Source organism: Cervus canadensis, chromosome 4 (genome assembly GCF_019320065.1).
Source record: "Cervus canadensis isolate Bull #8, Minnesota chromosome 4, ASM1932006v1, whole genome shotgun sequence".
Classification (NCBI taxonomy): domain Eukaryota; kingdom Metazoa; phylum Chordata; class Mammalia; order Artiodactyla; family Cervidae; genus Cervus; species Cervus canadensis.
Window position 1 is genome coordinate 103,154,222 of NC_057389.1, and position 20,354 is coordinate 103,174,575.

At 58.9% G+C, this 20,354-nt stretch overlaps 2 protein-coding genes across 7 annotated transcripts; one reads left to right on the forward strand and one right to left on the reverse strand.

Annotated features, from left to right (window-relative positions):
* Positions 1–1,060: 1,060 nt before the first annotated feature.
* ANO8 (anoctamin 8) lies at positions 1,061–11,904 on the reverse strand. 4 transcript variants are annotated; one of them, XM_043467250.1, is made up of 19 exons: positions 11,580–11,904; positions 10,704–10,814; positions 10,464–10,596; positions 10,143–10,281; positions 9,966–10,062; positions 9,245–9,361; positions 9,029–9,156; positions 8,770–8,931; positions 8,154–8,306; positions 7,923–8,049; positions 7,744–7,799; positions 7,409–7,483; positions 7,076–7,207; positions 5,859–6,677; positions 5,218–5,409; positions 4,977–5,108; positions 4,778–4,888; positions 2,580–3,339; positions 1,061–1,746 (listed from the first exon to the last, which is right to left on the reverse strand). In XM_043467250.1, exons 1-19 carry the CDS (start codon positions 11,683–11,685, stop codon positions 1,367–1,369), a joined length of 3,930 nt encoding a protein of 1,309 aa, XP_043323185.1. In that variant the 5' UTR covers positions 11,686–11,904; the 3' UTR covers positions 1,061–1,366. The 4 variants fall into 4 exon arrangements, with proteins under 4 accessions (XP_043323185.1, XP_043323186.1, XP_043323187.1 ...); XM_043467251.1 differs by having other exon boundaries at positions 2,580–3,249; positions 11,580–11,903; XM_043467252.1 differs by lacking the exon at positions 7,076–7,207 and having other exon boundaries at positions 11,580–11,903.
* Positions 11,905–15,423: 3,519 nt separating this feature from the next.
* On the forward strand, positions 15,424–18,785 carry GTPBP3 (GTP binding protein 3, mitochondrial). 3 transcript variants are annotated; one of them, XM_043467256.1, is made up of 9 exons: positions 15,426–15,599; positions 15,898–16,151; positions 16,262–16,348; positions 16,434–16,636; positions 16,809–16,881; positions 16,972–17,115; positions 17,298–17,463; positions 17,682–17,960; positions 18,137–18,785. In XM_043467256.1, the coding sequence occupies exons 1-9, from the start codon at positions 15,547–15,549 to the stop codon at positions 18,357–18,359; spliced, it is 1,482 nt and encodes a 493-aa protein (XP_043323191.1). In that variant the 5' UTR covers positions 15,426–15,546; the 3' UTR covers positions 18,360–18,785. The 3 variants fall into 3 exon arrangements, with proteins under 3 accessions (XP_043323190.1, XP_043323192.1, XP_043323191.1); XM_043467255.1 differs by having other exon boundaries at positions 15,424–15,599; positions 16,809–17,115; XM_043467257.1 differs by lacking the exon at positions 15,898–16,151 and having other exon boundaries at positions 15,425–15,599; positions 16,152–16,348.
* Positions 18,786–20,354: the final 1,569 nt, after the last annotated feature.

A 20,354-nucleotide genomic window follows, 5' to 3' on the forward strand; every position in this document is an offset into this window, starting at 1 on the left:
GCTCTCAGACCAGCTCAGAATCGCTAGTCCCAGGGGTTGGCTTGGCCCTGGGGAGGCGCGTGGTGTCACCAGCTGTTGGTGACTGAGTAGATGGCAGGAGTTCAGCTTCAAAGGCCATGGGGCCGGGCAGGTCATGTCCTTCAGCCTGTCCTTCCCCGAGGCTCACCCACACCTCCCTGGCCCCAGGGGGCTGGGTGCCGTCTCCTGCCAGTGCTGTCCATGGTGTGCGTGGGGTCCATGGCCTCTCCATGGCCACCCCAGCTCAGGCCCCTCAGCCAGCCTCCACCACCCCCCTGCCTTTGGGGCCCTCCTTGCTCTGTTCCCCGCAAACATCACTCTGCCTTCCCACACCTGTGCCTTTGCACGGGCTGCTCTCTGCCCCTAGCGAGCCCTGATGGCTTTTCCGTGGCCTCCCACAGTGCCCCTGCCTCACGCTGGCTCCCCCGGCCCTGGGGCAGGGCCTTTCTGACTCTGAGCCTCTGGGCGTAGACCCCCTGAGGCTGCAAGAGGCCACGCCCACCCCATCACACAGTGAAGGGCCCCCCGCTGTGACAGCGGTCTGAGAGTGTCCCACAGCAGGGCCATACCAGCCCTGCCCGATGCTGCCTCTGAACACACCGTCCCCATAACATCGAGACTCAGGCACCAGGTGCCTTCTGACTCCCAGCCCCGAGTTCTCCTGTAGCCCTTGACTTCTCAGATGTCAGCCTGGGAGGCAGGTCTGCCAGAAAGGGTGGCCTGGCTCGACCGAGGCTGACTCAGGACCCACACCTAGGACCCGACCTGCTGATTCCTGCTGGCACTTTTTTTGAGATTTCTTCCTTTGTCTAGGAGGCTGAAGATGGGGCCTGAGGCTCTGCAGCTCCTCCCAGGGGGGGCCCTAGGCCTGGATTTCTGGAGTTTTCCATACGTTTGGCCTGGAGACCCAGTTCTTAGGCATTCCCCAAGGGTCTCAGGACAGAAGGGGAACCCACTCTGGGCCTGCCAGTTCCCCAAAGAGCTGGCCCCAACCTTGTCATTGGGCCCGGAAGTCCCCTTTCAGCAGCTCCGCCTTTGGGCACTGTTGAAATATACTTTTTATTGCATTTCTGCCGTTTTACAAAAATATGACAAAATAAATTAAAAACAAATAAATAATCGCCTATTCTGTGTGTTTTCTGTTGTTTTTTGGGGGTTTTGTTTCCCCCCCATCCTGGTCGAAAGGAAAACGGCAGATAGAGGGGCCCCAGGCCCCCGGCCGTGCCCCAGGAGGGGGCAGCCAATACTGGGGTACATCGGGCCCGGCCCAAGTGTTTTCTGGGTGGCGGCCGCCGCCCCGTCTGTGATTGATATTGCATATGAAAACAGGAAGGCAGGGCGGGCGGAGCTAATGCCAGCCGCTGGGCCAGCATACGGCCTGAGGACTGGGACTGGAGCTGGGGCTGGGTGAGGGCATCGGGGGCTGGGGGGGCTCGGAGGTGGGAGGCAGCGGCGGCAGCGGGAGGCTGTAGAAGCTGGCGTCCCCCGGCAGGGGCTGGGGGGCAGGCGGGGGCCCGGCGAGGGCGCAGGGCGGGCAGTCGTTGGCAGCAGGAGCCTGGCGGGGGGCGGCCCCCTCGCCCCCGCAGCCCCACGGCCCGTCCCACTGCCAGCAGCCCGCGGGGGGCGTCGGGGGCCGAGGCAGCGGTGTTGGCGGCGGTGGCGGCGGCGCAGGGCTCCGGCTGCGGCGGGTGCGGAGGGCCGGGGCGCCCACGGGGGCCAGCGCTGTCCCTGCGGAGGCGAGAGGGGCCGTTCCGGGGAGATGCCGTCCCCGCCGCTGGGGACCCTGCCCGCGCTCCCTCTGGGCTTTCAGGCACATGGAAGGCCTTATTGCTTCTGATCAGTGACAAGGGGTGGGCTTCTTCGGGGGCATCCCCGGCCTCTGGGCACTGGGCCCCTCCCCTTCACGGAGAGAGGGCAGTCTGAGGAAGTACCACTGACTTCCGACCTACGTCCCTGGTGCTACAGCTGCCGCCTCTTGGGCTCCCTGGGATGGGTCGCTGGACCCCGGGCTCGGATGAGGTGGGAGGGGCGGCAGTGAGGCCTGTGACTCTACTCCGCAGACACAGGGCTGCAGCCCTGAACTCCCCTAGTGGGCAGCCTGAGCCCCACCTCCAAGGAAGGCCTCCAGGAACAGCTTGGGCTGCAGGGCGGGGACTTGCATAGAGGCCTGGGGGTTCTGGTCCCCCAGAGTGAGCTGGGTGTGGGGTCTCATGGGGGCAGGAAAGACTAGGCCAGGTGGTGAAGGGGCCTCCCTCATCTCTCCTGGCACCAGAGCATGGCAGGTGGGCACCCTGGGAAGGGCACTGGGGGACCAGGGACTTTGGCATCCCTCTCCCGGCGGGTGAGGAGGGTCAGGCACAGGGCTCCGGGCTCTCAGGGACCTGGAGAGACTGGGTAGGCTTTGATAATAGGCTCCATGTACCACACACCCAGGTCCCCAACTGGTACCAGGAAACGGAGCCTCCTCTGTCCCCTTCAGCCCCTCTCCCCACGCCTGGACTCCCCACCCCTACCCCCAAAGCCCAGCCCAGAGTCCCCACCCCCGAGTTAAAGCTTGTGACCTGAGCCTTCCTCTTCGGGCCGGGGTGTGTCCGGCTCCTCAGCTGCAGCCTCGTCCGCCAGCCCACTCCGCTGGGCTCGGCAACCGCCACCGCCGAGGGTCCCGTCCTGCCGGGCCTGCCCGCCCGCCCCGTTGGACCCGGCCTCTGCCCGGGCCCCGCCGAAGGGGAAAAGCTTGCCGGCGTGGAAGGCCTTGGGTGGAGAGTGGCTACGCTCTGGGTCCCGCCGGGTCTCAGGTGACTTGAGGAATTTGAAGCTAAGGAAGGCTGGCAGGCGGGTGTCACTGCCAGTGGGCGACTGGGCAGGGGTTGGCCGGGTGGTGAGGTTGGCCCCCGGGCCGGCCGGCGAGGAGGACGAGGCCCCCGATGACAGGAACTTGCCCTGCAGCGGGATGATCTGCTTCAGCTTCATGACGTTGTTGGGTGCCAGCAGGGACCCCGGGCGCTTGGGTCGCTCCGGCCCGTGGCCACCTGCCCCACTGCCCTTGGCCTTGGCCGAGGTTTTCTCCGGGGCAGCAGGGTCCAACCCAGAGCCCTCGGCCCGAGCCTCCTCTCGGCCACTGGCGTCTCGCTCCCTCCGGGCGTGGTGTTCCGCGTGGCGCTGTCGCTCCTCCTCCTCCCGCCTCCGCCGCTGCTGTTGTTGGTAGCGGTGCTGGGCCTGGCGCTCATGTCTCTGGTGGCAGAATGGAGCCATTACGGGCACTGGGAGGAGTGAGTGTGTGAGCAGGTGCCCACCCAGGCCTGGGCCCACACCAGGGCTCTCCTGCAGGCGTGGGGAGAGATCCACACACTTCTTGGGTTCCAGCAGCATCCCTGGACCCACCCCAGGGCTCTCTGAGAACTGAGAAGAGAGCAAACATTTACGGGCCACCAATTCTGTCCCCGGTCACACGCCAGATGCTGTCTTAGAAATTGGGAGAGTTAAAACAAATATTGGGCCTCAGCAGTTCCCTGCTTTCTGGAGAACTGGGTGGAGACAGCTGTGACTGTCCAGTGGCCAGTAGCCACACATGGCATTGTTAATTAAAAAAAATATATATTTTTGGGCCCCACCACGTGGCCTGCAGGTATCTCAGTTCCCAGACCACAGACTGAACCCGGGCCATGGCAGTGAAAGCACTGAATCCTAAAGGCTAGACCAGCAGGGGACTCCCATGGTTTTGTCACTTTAAGTAACTGAAATAAGGTAATTCCCTGGCGGTCCAGTGTTTAGGATTCTGTGCTCTCACCGTGGAGGGCCCGGCTTTGATGCCTGGTTGGGGAACTAAGATCCCATAAGCCACGAAGCACAGCCAACAAATAAATAAACAACCAGATAACTGAAGGAAAAGCTCGGTTTCTCAGTAGCACCAGTCCCGTTGCAAGCGCTCCTTGGCCATCTGTAGTAACGAACGGGCTACATGGGCAACCCAGAATAGAACATTTCCATCACTATTTTTGGGGTTTCCCAGGTGGTGCAGCGATAAACAATCTGCCTGTCAATGCAGGAGACTTCTCATAAGAGACTTGGGTTCGATCCCCGGAGAAGGGAATGGCTACCCACTTTTGTATTCTTGCCTGGAGAATTCCATGAACAGAGGAGCTTTGTGGGCCCCAGTCCATGGGGTCACAAAGAGTTGGACACTGAGCAACTGAGCACATACACACATCATCATGGAGGGCTCCACTGGTTGGTGGCAATGAGCTCCCTGGCCCGCTCTGCAGCTCTCTGGGGAATGTGGCACAGGCTGGGCTTCTAGGAAGCATCAGCTGTGTCCCTAACCCCAAACAGGACACTGCCCAGCAAGCTGGCAGATGACAGTTCATAAGTGCTGGCCTGGTGCGGGATGCCACCAGGACCCCAGAAGGGACCAGGTCCTTTTGAAATGCTGATTATTACCCCAGGCTTCCCGGGTGACTCAGATGGTGAAGAATCTGCCTGCAATGTGGGAGACCTGGGTGGGTCGGGAAGATCCCTGGAGGAGGGCATGGCAACCCACTCCAGTATTCTTGCCTGGAGAATCCCATGGACAGAGGAGCATGGTGGGCCACAGTCCACGGGGTCACCAAGAGTCGGATACGACTGAGCGATGAACACTAACATGATCTGCACATCTACCCTCCTAAGGATGTGAGTGCCCAGCCACGTGAGGCGGAGAGGCGAGGGGAGAGAAGCCCCTCGGAGCAGAGATGTAAAGCATGCCAGGCCCTGGCCCACGTACCTTGAAGGCCTCCCGGCGCTGGTACTCCAGCTTGGCCATCTCCTCAGCCACCCAGCCCGGGATGTCGGGGATGGCCACATGGATGAGGTACTTGAGGAGCAGAGCGAAGTGCTGAGGCGACAGAGGAGGAGGCTGCAGGCGTGGGGACAACCCCCCCAGGCCCCACCGCCTGGTGCCCCCACCCGGCCACCGGTCCCACCTCGAGCACCACCACGGACACGATGGCTGCCTCGGGACTGAGCCAGGGGAAGAGGCGCTGCAGCTGCCCACACTGGCCAATTAGATAGCAATTGACCACGATTGCCAGGACGCCCATGACCTCCATCACCTTCTGCGGGGGTGGGGGGGACAAGAGGGGCTCAGGTGGGGTCCCGCCAGCCTCCCCAGCACCCGCTCCCCCTCTGGGCATCCTGGCTCAGAGCCCTGGGCCCGTCCCCCACCTGCCACTGGCCAATGCTTTCCACCCGCTGCCCAAAGGGCCGCTGTAGCCCCGTGCACAGCTTGAGGGCGTCACTGCGGATCTCGATGAGGTTGTTGATGAGGGCGCAGAGGGCAGCCAGGGGGAAGGCGGACGAGAAGAGCACGACATAGCCAAACTGCACGAACATCTCCTGGTAGTCCTGGAACGTGTCCTGTGGGCAGGCACCCAGAGGCTGGGCCTAGGCTCTCCCCCAACCCAGGGCACCGCCTCCCTCAGCCCACCTTCCTCTCATCTAGCCCGCCTCCTTCAGATTATCCTGCATGGACCCAAGCTCAGCAAGGTTAGCACGTTTCTGATCACATAAGGGTGAGTCGCTCAGTTGCTTCCAACTCTTTGCAATCCCATGGACTGTAGCCATGGGATTCTCTAGGCAAGAAAACTGGAGTGGGTCCCCATTCCCTTCTGCAGGGATCTTCCCGACCCAGGGATTGAACCCCAGTCTCCTGCATCGCAGGCAGATTCTTTACCATCTGAGCCACCAGGGAAGCCCTGATCACATAAAGGGTCCCGTTATTCCTTCCTGTCACTCCCACCCCACCTCCATCCTCAGACTGTGTGCCCTTCCCTTCTGATGCCTCCACCCTCGGGTGCCCTCCTCACCTCATATTTCTTCATGCAGCTCTCGAGCTCCGCCTGGGTGAGCTGAGAGGAGTGTTCCTCTTCTGGTGGGTCGATCCAAGATGACCGGTTCTGCCGCCGCTGCTTCCGGGCTGAGTCGCCTGAGCCTGGCTCTGGGTCCAGGCCCCCATCTGGCCCCTGGTCTCGGCCCTCACCTCCGGCCCGGCGGAGCAGGACAGCTGGGGGAGGTTCCCGTTCGGGGCTGCTGGGAGCCCCCTCGGCCTCATCGTCCTCCTCGGCCAGTGTGAACACACCTGGTTCCAACCCCTTCTCCACCATGGTGGGGCTCCCCTCCTCCAGGAGGGCCTCCTGGCTTGGGCCTGGCCGACGCCGCCCAGCCCCCCGCTCAGCAAAGCTGACCTTCTTCAGTCGGAGCCCACAGTCCAGGAGGCCACCCTCCTCGCCTTCCTCCTCCTCCTCCTCCTCCTCTTCGTCGTCCTCCTCCTCCTCTTCGTCCTCCTCCTCTCTGCCCCCCCGGGGCCCATCCCCCACCTCTCCCCCTTCCCCTGCCGGCCGCCGCTCCACCGTGGCCTCCTCTTCCTCCTCAGGTGCCCCGCAGCCCCCACTGAGACACCTGCGGCCCCCCCCACTGCTGCTGCCACCGCCACCCTCTTCAGCCGGGGGTTCGAGGTGGCCGCGTGTGGGGCGCCGGAGGCTCAGGAGGCCAAGCAGGGCACGGGCCAGCTCCCAGGCCGCCCGCAGGCCAAGCTCTCCTCGGCCCAGCCGCCGATACAGGTGGGGCTGCAGAACCTCTCGAACATTCTGGAGGAACTGGCGGGTGATCAGCAGTGTGGCCAGCATCTGGGGGTAGGAAGGGGGTGGAGAGTGGCCTCGTGGGGGGCGGGCGGGGCCCTGGGCACTAGGACAGGCTGTGAGCACCCACCCTCCCAAAGCACACATCCAGTCACAGCCTGAACCCAGTTTGGATGTCCCCAGGCACAGAGACAACCCCAAACCACAGCTGGGCGGGCCACAGCGCTTCTAGCTGATCACCTGGGCAGGCAATGGCCTCCCATCATGCCGCACCTCCCGGAGCTCGGCTGGTGCCCACAGGGCCTCTAGGGGCTCTTGACACCTGCACGCAGTCGGTGGAGCCCCATCCCTTCAGAGCATGCACCCTCGGCTAGGCGTGAGGCCCCCGGCACAGCCACCTGCCCACCCTGGCAAGGCCCCGAGGGCTCGCCACCACCTGCCCGTACTTTGGCCCGGGCCTCAAGAAGGAGGCCCTGGAGGGAGAGGAGGAGCAGGCGGAACCGCAGGGCCACGAGCGGGACCAGCACCGCCCAAAGCTGCCGCTCGAGGCTCTGGGACAGGGACAAGACGATCAGGAGCTGTGGAGGGACCGATGGACAGGTGGACAGACAGATGGGGGGGGCATGACAGGCAGAGAGAGGACACACAGACAAATGGACAGAGAGGAGAGAAGGATGGAGGAGGAAGGGAGGGGCTGAAGAGCCCATGGACCCCTTGGGCCAGGTCTGGCCCCCACGGCCAGCTGCCTTGGGGGGTACTGCTTTAGGCCAGGGTCTCACCTCTTTCAGGCGTTCCATGTCCTTGAGGTAGAAGCCAATGTAGAAGAGGCTCAGGTATGAGTTGACGAACTGGAACTGTGCGAAGCAGGCAGGGGGGTGGTCACCCTGCCATGTCTGTCCCAGGGAACCCCCATGTGTCCCCTGTAGAACCCCTGCCTCAGGACTTCCCCGGTGGTCCAGTAGCTAAGACTTCACGCTCCCAACGCAGGGGGCCTGAGTTCGATCTCTGGTCAGGGAACTAGATCACATGTGCCACAACTAAGACCCGGTACAGCCAAATAAATAAATAATAAAAAAATAAAAGAAGCCCTGCCAGCTTGCTGGCCACCACTCACCAGGACGACCTTGATGATGAGGTGCTTCTCATAGGCACTCTCCAGCCGATAGTTCTCTGGGGGCCAAGGAGATGAGTGAGAGTGTAGCCCAGACCGTCATGGGCAGCAGGGACCCCACAAGGCAGTGGGGCCCTTCCTCCTGGGGGCTGGGCAGTGGGACCGCCCCTCACAGTGCGTACCCATGTCGTTGAGCCAGACAGCCAGCTTCTTATAGCCCTCGGCGCTTGCGCTGACCAGCAGGGCCAACATGACTTTCGGCAGGAAGCGGGCAAGACGGGGCAGCCCCTTCACGCTCAGCACCAGCTCCTGCAGAGACAAAGGGATTCACAGGTTACCCCGGTCGCTGGACTCGGCTCCGGGCACACCTGAACAGGTTGGGGTCGAGGCCAGGGCTAGGGACTGGAGGTCACCTGGAGCTGGAAGCAGCCGAGCATGAGCAGGAACACGCAGGCTAGGCAGGTGAGGCACAAGGGGAGACTCACGAGCATTTGGAAGAGCAGCCGCTTCCAGGGCGGGTAGTAGAACTCCTCTGCCTGAGTCACAGGGCTGATGCGCCGCACGCCCTGGCAGAGGGTGGGGGCACGGCCGGACACAAGATCAGAGGGGCTGCCTCTGTCCCACCCCCCTTCCCAACCCTTCGAACTCCATGTCTATGATGCTTTGTTATCGTGGTTTGTTGCTGTGTCTGACTTGGTGACCCCATGGACTGCAGCACGCCAGGCTTCTCAGTCCTTCACCATCTCCTGGAGTTTGCTCAAACTCATGTCCATTGAGTAAGTGATGCCATCCAGATATCTCATCCTTGCTATCAGGGTGTGTCCACTTAATGCACTCTCCCTAGTCTCTCAAATCCAACTTTCCACACCTCTCCCTTAGGGCATGCAGATCCCCTCACTTGGCAAACCTTCTCAGAAGCTGCAGCCCTACTTCACCTCCTGCTTTGTTCTTATAATGCTACTTGCTCAGTATGTTTTCTCTTTTTTACCCCATTCTCAAAGTCTCTGAACTCAGACTGCCCCAACTGACCCTGAACTGGGGTCGTGGCTCCTCCACAGCTTCCCCGGGTGAGTCCAGTGTTCCCCACTTGTAGGCCAGCTCGGCCCCCCTCCGTTTCCACTCCTCCAAGAACAGCGTTGACCAGACCACGTTGAAGAGGGCAAAGACCACGCAGGACACATCCCGGCTTGTCTGGGGGTGACAGAGGAGCGCTGCAATGTTGGCTGGCCCAGTCCAGGAAGGAAGTTATCTGAGGTGTTCCACCCCCTGTCCAGTCCACACCCGGCACCTGATCAGCCTCTGTGAATGTGTACAGGACTGAGCCGAAGACCGCCGGGTACACCATTGCCGATGTGTAGAAACCCAACCAGGCAAAGTACATGGCAATCTTCACACCAAAGTAGTCGCAGATCTCATCTGCCGGGGACGAGGAGGGGGCAGACCCAGTCAGCCCTGCCTGCCTCCTGGGACCCCCACCAACCCCCCACTCCAGCCAGGACCACACCTAGAGGCTGGTTTTCACACACAGCCTGCACCCATGACTTCATGAGACGGTTCAGGATGCGCTGCTCGTGGACTGGGAACACCTGCTGGATGATCCCGCGGGCCGCCAGTTCAGGGACTGTTGGGGGACAAGAACGGGTGACCCCACCCGTCTGCCTGTGCTGGGCCTCGCCAGTCCCCCCTCGGCTGAAACCCAAGTTATAACTTTTTGCCTGCTCTTAAACTAGCAGACGCTGTTCCCAGGAGAAGCGTTCTTGGTGAAAGGAACATCATTCCTCAAGATTTGGGAGGGGCAGGGGCAGGTGGGATCCCAGTGGGGAAACACGTTTTTAAACAGAGCTACTTGGTTTCAGCTCATTCCTCCAAACGTCTGAGGAATGGTGCAAAGCTGGCATTAGGAGGTGAACTTGCAGCGACTGGTTTTCTGGGGGATACTGAGGCTCAGAGCCCACCATACAATTTGTGGAGTGCTGTCCATGGTCCTGCCCCAACCTCATCGCAGACCCAGAAAAGGGTTTCTCCTGGACCTGCCTCCAAGGAGACAAGCCCCACCCCTTGCTGAGGCCACACCCCTTCAGCTCATTGGTTGATCTCCTGGCCCCGCCCAACTCCTCGGGAGACTCTGATTGGTTTCATCTAGGCCCCGCCTTCCTAACCCACTCCTCTAAGAGCCCCAGCCAACTCCCCACATATGATTGGAAGCTCGGGACCGCCTCACTCACTGATTGGCTGGTCCTCCAGAAAGCGCACATTGTGCAGTGCCTCGCCCTGCTTGGCACGAAGGTTCTGCAGCCAGAAGCGGATGATGCTCTGGCGCTCCTGCAGGGGACAGGGCGTGAGCACAGGGAGCAGCCGCCCACGGGCTAGGAATGTGCGCTGGGGGCCAGAGCCGGCCGCACCTGGGAGGTGAAGAAGCGCAGCTCACTCTCCACATTCTCGTAGATGAAGTCCTCCTCGCAGGAGAAGCCGCGGGTGCCCCCGCCAAACTCGGCCTTCACTGCTTTGCGCAGACCCAGCTCGTCGGCCCCTCTGAGTAGGCTGCGGGAAGGGCAGGGGAGGTGGGATCACGGGGAGACCCTGGCTCACCATCCTGGAACTAGGGATGGTGTACCTGGTGGCCGTCTGGGACAAATGCAGGGTGGCTGGACCTCGCAGTTGGCGCTTGGAAGGGCGGGGAGCTGAGTAGCAGGGTCAGCGAGAGGCCAGGGACAGGGACTCGCCTCTCGTATGTGGCGGTGACGAAGAAAGCGTAGGCGCGTGTGTGGCGATGGTGGCGGACTTGCACGATGAGCTCAGGGATACCCACGCGGATGTGGTTCAGCAGCCATAGCAGCGTGTGGTCATCGGTCGTATCTGCCAAGGGGCACAGGGACCAATGGCTCTTGCCAGGAGTGACAGGGGAGCAGCTCAGCTCGGGGGAATTCAGTGTGGGCCCTGGGCGGGTGAGCACAGACAGGTACCTGGGAAGGTCATCAACACGTCACAGTTCTCCGTGGGCACCGTCTTCATCCATGCTTTGTGAGACACCAGATACCGACCCACCTGCAGGAGCCGCTTCCCAAAAAGCTTATCTGGGGAGAAGGCAGGGCAGGCTGGGGTCAGGTCAGTCTCAGATGGCCTGGCCTCCAGTCTTAGTCCCTCCAAACCTTGCCCCTGATCACACATTCGCCAGGGCTCCTTGGCACTCAGCTTGGCATTCAAGGCCTTATGAGCTCTAGCCCAGGCTTGTTCGCTTCCCTCCACGTCCTTGTACCAGCCAGGCCCTTCTCCGGGAATGCCCTTCCCCCAGGTCCTCCCTTACAAATCTTACTCATTCTTGAGGCCCAGCTCCGCCTCCGAAACCACAATCGATGGGGCGCTCACTAGCAGCTCTGAGCGCCTCACCACATTATGTCAGCGTCTCCTCATAGCTGGGTGCGGTTCTTACCCCCATTTCACAGGCGAGGAAACTGAGGCCGAGCATTTAACTCACGCGCCCAAGGTCACAGAGTCCAGAAGGGATTTGAACCCAGGACTGTATGATTCTGTATCCTCTGTGGAGAGGCTGTCTTGAGCGCATCACTGCTCAGCAGCGATCGAGTAGCCCAAGGGGTGACTGGGCTCAGTCCCGCACCGGGGCTCTAGGAGGGGCGTGTCCGTATCTCTGCGCTGGGACCCCACACCCGCTGCACCGTTCCAGCCGCGCTCGCCCGGCCGCAGCCGCAGTGCCGGGAAGAGCCGGTGCCTCGACTGGACTCCAGGCCTGGGACGGCTGACTCCAATAACCCTCCCCGTAGACCTGCCGCGAGCACCCCAGGCACCTGCAACCCTGTCAGATCCAGGCGCTGCACACGTACCCAGAACTCCGGACGCCGGGGCTGCAGGCTCGCCCTCCGGCGGGGGCCTCTTGCCACGCTCGCCCTCCAGGGACGTGCCCCCAGCGCCGGAGGTAGCTTCCGCCATTGCGAGGGCAGGTCAGGTCAGGGGCTGCGGGCGGCCCAGGCGCCGGGGGGCCGCGGGCTCATGGGGCCGGGGCAGCCACCGAGCGCGCCTGAGGAGGAGACAAAGGCCGCGCCCGCCCGCGCCGGCCGCCGTCCCCGCGTGCCCGAGCGCTGCTTCTCGTCCCCGCCCGCGCGGAACCTCGATTCTCCTTCTCGGCCCCGCGCGCGTCGTTCTCTGGTTCTCGACTCCGCCCGTGATGTTTTCCGAGTTTCGTTCTCGCCCGCCCACCTCGCTCTCTGGTGTTCGTCCCCGCCCGCGCCGAATGTTCATTCTCCTCCCTGTCCCCGCCCGAATCGTGGCCCCATCTCGACACCGCCCGCCCTGGGCCTGGATTCTCTGCCTTAAAGCCTTAGTTTCCCCATCGGTTTGGAATCTGAGATGGTCTTGCGGGTAGGTGGTGTGCGTGGGTTTGGGGGGGGGGGGGTGAGCCTGGTCTCTGGAGATTCCCGGTAGCAATAACTCCATCCACCACGGGGAGAATGAGAATAAGTGTATCATGCCTTAGTACATGCTGTTCCTTACCTAGGACACTTTTCAAGCCCTCTCTGTCCAGTGAACTGCTGCACCCTTCAGGATGAAACGTCCTCAGAGAGGACGCGGTGGAGTTACCAAATTCCGGTTCAGTTCAGTCTCAATCGTGCCCGACTCTGTGACCCCACGGACTGCAGCACGCCAGGCCTCCCTGTCCATCACCAACTCCCGGAGTTTACTCAAACTCATGTCCATTGAGTCGGTGATGCCATCCAACCATCTCACCCTTTGTGGTCCCCTTCTCCTTGGGCCTTCCATCTTTCCCAGCATCAGGATCTTTTTAGAAGAGTCAGATCTTTGAATCAGGCGGCCAAAGTATTGGAGTTTCAGCTTCAGCATTAGTCCTTCCAATGAACACCCAGGACTGATCTCCTTTAGGATGGACTGGTTGGATCTCCTTGCAGTCCAAGGCACTCTCAAGAGTCTTCTCCAACACCACAGTTCAAAAGCATCAATTCTTTGGCACTCAGTTTTCTTTACAGTCCAACTCTCACATCCATACATGACTACTGGAAAAACCATAGCCTTGACTAGATGCACCTTTGTTGGCAAAGTAATGTCTCTGCTTTTCATATGCTATCCAGGTTGGTCATAGCTTTCCTTTCAAGGAATAAGTGTCTTTTAATTTCACGGCTGCAGTCACTATCTACAGTGATTTTGGAGCTCCAAAAAATAAAGTCAGCCACTGTTTCTACTGTTTCTCCATCTACTTGCCATGAATTGATAGGACCGGATGCCATGATCTTTGTTTTCTGAATGTTGAGCTTTAAGCCAATTTTTTCACTCTCCTCTTTCACTTTCATCAAGAGGCTCTTTAGTTCTTCTTCACTTTCTGCCATAAGGTCAGCATATCTGAGGGTATTGATATTTCTCCTGACAATCTTGATTCCAGCTTGTGCTTCATCCAGCCCAGTGTTTCTCATGATGTACTTTGCATATAAGTTAAATAAGCAGGGTGACCATATACAGCCTTGACATACTCCTTTTCCTATTTGGAACTAGTCTGTTGTTCCATGTCCAGTTCTAACTGTTGCTTCCCGACCTGCATACAGATTTCTCAAGAGGCAGGTCAGGTGGTCTGGTATTCCCATCTCTTTCAGAATTTTCCACAGTTTATTGTGATCCACACAGTCAAAGGCTTTGGCATAGTCAATAAAGCAGAAATAGATGTTTTTCTGGAGCTCTCTTGCTTTTTTGATGATCCAGCCGATGTTGGCAATTTGATCTCTGATTCCTCTGCCTTTTCTAAGTTTAGCAAATAAAAATACAGTTCTCCTATTTAAATGTGAATTTCAGACAAATGAATAAATTTTTAGTATGTCCCAAATATTACATGCTTCCCTGGTCACTCAGGTGGTAAAGAAGCTGCCTGCAATGGTCAGAGACCTGGGTTCTATCGCTGGGTTGGGAAGATCCATTGGAGAAGGGCATGGCAACCCACTCCAGTATTCTTGCCTAGAAAATCCCCATAGACAGAGGAGTCTGGAGGGCTACAGTCCATGGGGTTGCAAAGAGTCAGACATGACTGAGCGGCTAACACACATACATGGACACACAAATATTGTATGGGTCATAATTATACTGACAGGATAATCCTTGTTCATCTGAAATTTACATTTAACTGGGGGTCCTGGAGAATCCCAGGGACGGGGGAGCCTGGTGGGCTGCCGTCTATGGGGTCGCACAGAGTCAGACATGACTGAAGTGACTTAGCAGGGGCTCCTGTATTTTGTCTGTCCTCCAACCCCCTGACCATCCCCTGTAGCCTCCTCCGTTAGACTGATCGACCACGAGGGCAGGGGCCCAGACTGATTCTCCGTGTTTACACGGTAGGCATTTGATGTGTACTTTTGACAGATGGAACAACTTGGGGAGAGCCAACGTCATCATTCACCCCTCTTCTACACGTGAAAAAAAATTTTTTTTTGGACTTTTTATTTTTGTGGTGGGGTATAACCAGTTAACAATGTTGTGATGGTTTCAGGTGAACAGCGAAGGGACTCAGCCAAACATACACAAGTATCCTTTCTTCGCTAAACTCCCCTCCCATCCAGGGTGCCAGGCAACATTAAGCAGCGTTCCATGTACTATACAGTAGGTCCTAGGTGGTTATCCATATTAAATATAGCAATGTGAACATGTCCCCAAACTCCCTAACTGGCAAATTAAAAAACTGAGCAGAGCGAGGCGTGGAGCTAATCATTAGAACAGTACTGTTCCAGTCTTCCCTAAGTATAGTTGCGCCACCCGCCCGCTCCGTCCAAGAACCAGAGAATTCGCCGCGTGACAGCACCCCGGAGACCCCGCCTATCCAGTGCCTGGAATTCCACCATCAGCGCTTTATTTCACGGGCCGGCGCTGTCCCGGGTTAACCTGAAAATAATCTCCCCTTTCTGGCTTTCGGGGAGCCAGAGACAGACGGGACACAGAACTCTGCACGAGGAGACCGGGGCCAGAGTCGCTCAGAGGGGAGAGAGGACTGTGCTGGGGACCCTAGGGAGGCTTCCTAGCGGAGGGGACCTTGGAGCAAGGCACTGAGGCTGTTTGTCAAGGGAAGGGTATCTGAGGCAGAGGGACGGCGGGAGGGAAGGCTGGGGAGGGGCGAGAAACTGTAGAGTTCCGAGAAAAGGAGAAGTCTTCCCAGAAATTTGGAATAGATTTCCCCAGGGCCAGGGAGTAGGTTACCCGGAGCTCATCCCTCCCGGCCACTGAGATGCTCTTGAAAGTGAAAGGCACTCAGTCGTGTCCGACTCTGCGACCCCATGAACTGCAGCCCACCAGGCTCCTCTGTCCTTGGGATCCTCCAGGCAAGAATACTGGAGTGGATTGCCACTTCCTTCTCCAGGGGATCTTCCCGACCCAGGGATCGAACCTGGGTCTCCTGCATTTCAGGTAGATTCTTTACTGTCTGAGCCACCAGGGAAGCCCCCGAGATGCTCTTGCTTCGACTCAAACCCTCGCCTTTCTATAATTTCCATTGCCCTGCGCCACTCCTCATTTCCGGTGTCTAGGAACCTGGCCTCTCTAGGATCCTAAAAATTCTGTCTAATGTTGCTGGAGGAACACCATTTCACTGCACCGCAGCGGGCGAGCCCTCGGCTTCTTTCCCTGTCATTAGCCAGTAGAAGCGAAGACCTTCACTGGATAGGCGGTACGTCTTCTAAGGGGCCCAATGATAATCGACAATTGTTGAGCACTTGACCAGTCACGCCGCAGAGTGGGCGGGACCTCCTGCGAGGACTTGCAGACCCGCAAGGCAGGGTGGGCAGGCGGGTAGCTGGTTGTGAATCCATGTGGCGGGGGCTGTGGACCCTGGTATCCCGGGCTGCACGTGGGCCTCACAGGTGGGGTGACCTGGGGGAGGGCTGTGACAGCGTAGGGCGTTGCTTGGGCCCCAAACCCTCTCCCTGGGACCTGGGTCCGGTTCCCTGCGGCAGAACCACCTTTCGCCTCAGTCCAAGCCCCACCCCCGGCCGCAGAGCCCACCGAAATCCAGTCTTCTTCTGGCCTCAGAACCTCCGATCAGTCCATCCCCTAGCCACAAAACGTCCACTTGGGGGCTCACGCGACCTTCGAGCCATCTATCCATCTGTCACTCTGGCGTCAGAGCTTCTCAGATGCACTGACTCTCCTCCTCTCCAGTCCCAGACCGTGCACGCGCCAGGGCAGTGGTTACCCGGCCCCTGGTTCCGGAGCCACTATCTTCGCTCTGAGCTCTGGCCAAGGCCGCTGCGGCATCGCGGTGATCCGAACCAGCGGCCCTGCCAGCGGCCACGCCCTCCGGAGCCTCACGGCGCCGCGGGACTTACCCCCGGCCCGCAAAGCCTGCCTGCGCCTGCTCAGCGACCCCCGCTCTGGGGAGCCTTTGGATCGCGCGTTGGTGCTTTGGTTTCCAGGTACGGGACTTCAGATCCGGAACCTCAAGTAGCTCCGATGACCGTACTTCCTCCTTCCAGGCGTTCGTCCAGGCTGTATCCTGCTGACACCCATCTCTTCAACATACTAGGTCCCCAGAGTTTTACGGGTGAGGATTGCGCGGAGTTCCACGTGCATGGAGGGCCGGCCGTGGTGAGCGGTGTCCTGCAGGCCCTGGGTAAGTGCAGCCTTGGGTTTGAGGTATTGCTACGCCGGTGACCTGGGTAGGGGCCAGGGGCCTCAGGATCTTGAACCTTCCGCAGGCAGTGTGCCAGGGCTGAGGCCAGCGGAAGCAGGCGAGTTCACCAGGAGGGCGTTCGCCCACGGGAAGCTGAGCCTGACGGAGGTGGAGGGGCTGGCAGATCTGATCCATGCAGAAACCGAGGCGCAGCGGCGACAGGCCCTGAGGCAGCTCGATGGGGAGCTGGGTGACCTCTGCCGCGGCTGGGCCGAGACCCTCACTAAAGCAAGTACACCATTCGCTCATACCTTGCCGCAGAGACACTACCTAACCTTTTCCTGTGTTAGTGTTTCCTGCCTATGAGCCTCCAATCTGGTCCCTTAAGGTCAGGCTGAACCCGGGCACCACTCGGGGTGAGTTTCTGTATGATCACACTACCCACCTCTCCCTCCCTCAGGCTCTGGCCCATGTAGAGGCCTATATCGATTTTAGTGAGGATGACAACCTGGAGGAAGGCGTCCTGGATCAAGGTGGGTCCCCCTGGGGGTGGGAGGTGGAGATATCTGGCATCCAGCGCCCCCAGGTCCTCTTACTCTCTCTCCCCTTTCCTCCATCCACAGCTGATAGTGAGGTGCGGAAGCTGGAGGTGGCACTGGGCGTACACCTTCGAGATGCCAGGCGCGGGCAGAGGCTCCGCTCAGGAGCGCACGTAGTGGTTGCGGGACCTCCCAACGCCGGCAAAAGCAGCCTGGTGAACCTGCTCAGTGCGTGGGCAGGGGGCGGGGCTCAGGGCAGGGGGCGGGGCTGGGAGCTAAAGGTACTGGGCTTTCCGGGGTAGGGAAGGGGCCCGGGAGGTTGAAAACTGTCTGTCCGGGGGTGGAGCCTAAGGGAGGGACTCTCTTGTCTCCACCCCGCCCGCTTCCTCTGACCCCACCCCCACCCCCAGGCCGGAAGCCTGTGTCCATCGTGTCCCCGGAGCCGGGGACCACCCGAGATGTTCTGGAGACCCCGGTGGACCTGGCCGGGTTCCCGGCGCTACTGAGCGACACTGCGGGGTTGCGGGAAGGCGTGGGGCCTGTGGAACAGGAGGGCGTGCGGCGCGCCCAAAAAAGGTGAGCAGGAGGGAGGTGGGAGGGGGAAACGCGGGCCCTTTGCTGTTTCTACCAGTTGCATTTATCTTTCATTAGCCCTTAATGAGGAAAGGTTACTAAGGTGGGGCCTCAGTTCTTTGGGGAGGGCAGCTTTTTAGGTTTGGCCTTTACCCCCATCCCTGCCCAGTGCACTTCGTTGCGCAGCTCTGGAGTCCATCCTCCATTTTCACCCTCCCCAGGCTGGAGCAGGCTGACCTCATTCTGGCCGTGTTGGATGCTTCTGACCTGGCCTCTCCGGCCAGCTGCAACTTCCTGGACACCGTTGTCATCCCGGCAGGAGCCGGGAACCCCAGTGGGAACAGCCAGCGCCTCCTGCTTGTGCTGAATAAATCGGACCTGCTGCCCGCTGGGTGCTCAGACCCCCATCCTGACCTCCCCTCCCACCTGTTGCTGTCTTGCCTGACGGGCGAGGGACTGGACGGCCTCCTAGAAGCACTCAAGAAGGAGCTGGCTGCACTGTGAGCCCCCTTGCCCACTGGGCAACCTCGCTCTGTCCAAGTTTGGGGGCTGAGCCAGTGGCTTTGGGTACAACTGGCCCTTCCAGCTCAGTTTCTGCATCTAAAAACGGGGTATGATCGTTCCCCTCCCCCCCACTTTGAATGTCGAGAGAGACCTTATCCTTTGTCCCTTCCAGGTGTGGGGACCCGTCCACAGGCCCACTTCTGACACGGTCAAGGCACCAGCACCACCTCCAGGGTTGCCTGAATGCCCTTGGTCAGTACAAGCAGGCCAGAGACTTAGCCCTGGCAGCCGAGGCACTTCGGGTAGCCCGAGGGCATCTGAGTTGTCTCACTGGCGGAGGGGGCACCGAGGAAATTCTGGATATCATCTTCCGGGACTTCTGCGTCGGCAAGTGAGGGGGCAGCTGAAGCTCAGACCCAGGCTGGAGGAGCACCCAGAAGCCTTGGGGTGTCTGGGAACAGCTTAGGCCAAGTGGGGGAACTTGACCCCAAACCACGAAGCCTCTGTTGCTGGTAGTGACTGAACGGAAGCCGGCCAGATTTCGGGGGTTTGGCCCTGAGTGGGGCTGAAGGGAGGTCCTCTGGGGCACAAAATGCTGGGGGAGGAGGAGTGGAGGATCAAGACGGAGGTCGAAAGGTCTCAGAGGTTTTTGTTTTATAGGTTTTAATTTATTTTGCAAATACCAAAGAAAGGTAAAAAATGGGTGATCCAGAAATATTTGAACACCCTCTCCTTGGTTGTTGTATCCTTCCAGAACTTTCTGTGCATGTTTGCATACTTGTGGATATGCCTATAAAATATATTTTTTCTTGTATTTTGTACACAAATTGGTGTTTATTGCTCTGCAAATTGTCCTTCCCCAACACCCACCACCACCACCACCCTGCACCACACAGCGTGCAGGATCTTAATTCCCCAACCAGGGATTGAACCAGTGCCCCCCTGCAGTGGAAGCTGGGAATCTTAACCACTGGACCGCCAGGAAAGTCCCAAGCTGTCATTCCTTTTGTGGTATGAATCTTGAAACTTTGCTTCTTTTGTCCTCAAAATGACTTGCAAAATCCCTACTTCCTCTCCAAGCTTAGTCATTAGTCACTCAACGACTATCAAGCACCTACTATGTGGTAGAATCGCACCCATCATTTGATTGGATCTTCATAACAGCACAATGCAGTAGTTATGTTTTCATAGTTTTACAGATGAGGAAACTGAGGTTCAGAGAAGTATTTAGTTGCTGAAGGCCCCCAGCTCTGGGATTTGCACATAAGGTTAGATTTCAGTTTGAGTTCACTGTGGGCCTGCTGGGTGACAGACTGAGGGTAGGGGGCTGGAAACAGGGGGGAGTAAGCAGGCATCACTCCTGCTCCTGTTTTGTTTTTGTTTTTTTTTTTTAATTTTCAGTTGTGCTGGGTCTTCATTGCGATGCATGGGCTTTCTCTAGTTGCAGAGCATGGGCTCCAGAGTGTGCTGACTTCAGTAGCTGCGGTGGGCGGGCTTAGTTGTCCCCGGGATGTGGGATCTTGGTGCCTGGACCAGGGATCGAACCTTCCTGCCCTACATTGGAAGGAGGATTCTTAACCACTGGAATGCCAGGGAAGTCCCCACTCCTGCCCTTAATTAAAGAAGAGACACAGCTCCTTTTGGTGAGGTTGGATGCTTACTTGCTCTGTCCCTTAGTCGTGTCCAACACTTTGCAACCAATGGACTGTAGCCCTCCAGGCTCCTCTGTCCATGGAATTATCCCAGCAAGAATACTGGAGAGGGTTGCCATTGCCTCCATCAGGGGATCTTTCCAACCTAGGGATCAAACCCATGTCTCCTCTGAATCCTGCGTCAGCAGGTGGATTCTTTATCACCGAGTCACCTGGGAAACCTGAGTTCTGAAGGCTGCTGGGCAAACTTACGATGAGGAGACCTGACCTGGTCAGGGATGGATGTGAGGGTAGACATGGAATTTACTCTGACATATGAAAGGTGAGAAGAAGACAGAAGAGGCCAGCAAGAACGTCGCAGTCAGAAGGCAGGGCATGTGCAAAGCCCCTGAGGTGGGAGCATCACGGTGTGTTTGAGGGGCAGCGAGGTGGCCAGTGTGGCTGGAAGTAGAATGAGTGAGCGCTAGAAGGGAGAAAGAATCCTGGAGAGGAGGGCCTGATAGTGAAGCCTCTGATTATGGGGAATTATGGGGGATCTGGGCTTCTCTGATAGCTCAGTTGGTAAAGAATCCGCCCACAGTGCAGGAGACCCGGGTTCGATCCCTGGGTTGGGAAGATCCCCTGGAGAAGGGAACAGCTACCCACTCCAGTATTCTGGCCTGCAGAATTCCATGGGGGAACTATTGTCCAAGAGGGAGGTTGTGGTCACAAATAGTTGGACAGGACTGAGCGATTTTC

Bases quoted from the DNA above. Each gene is read 5' to 3' on its own strand.
- ANO8 (XM_043467250.1), bottom strand. From the start codon at position 11,685: ATGGCGGAAGCTACCTCCGGCGCTGGGGGCACGTCCCTGGAGGGCGAG. The intron at 10,597-10,703 runs GTACCTGTCTGT...GCCCCTTGGCAG, and splicing joins CGTGTTGATGACCTTCCCAG to ATACGACCGATGACCACACG. The intron at 5,109-5,217 runs GTGGGGGACGGG...CCACCCCCGCAG, and splicing joins AAAGCATTGGCCAGTGGCAG to AAGGTGATGGAGGTCATGGG.
- GTPBP3 (XM_043467255.1), top strand. From the start codon at position 15,547: ATGTGGCGGGGGCTGTGGACCCTGGTATCCCGGGCTGCACGTGGGCCT. The intron at 16,152-16,261 runs GTACGGGACTTC...TCAACATACTAG, and splicing joins GTTGGTGCTTTGGTTTCCAG to GTCCCCAGAGTTTTACGGGT. The intron at 17,961-18,136 runs GTGAGCCCCCTT...TGTCCCTTCCAG, and splicing joins AAGAAGGAGCTGGCTGCACT to GTGTGGGGACCCGTCCACAG.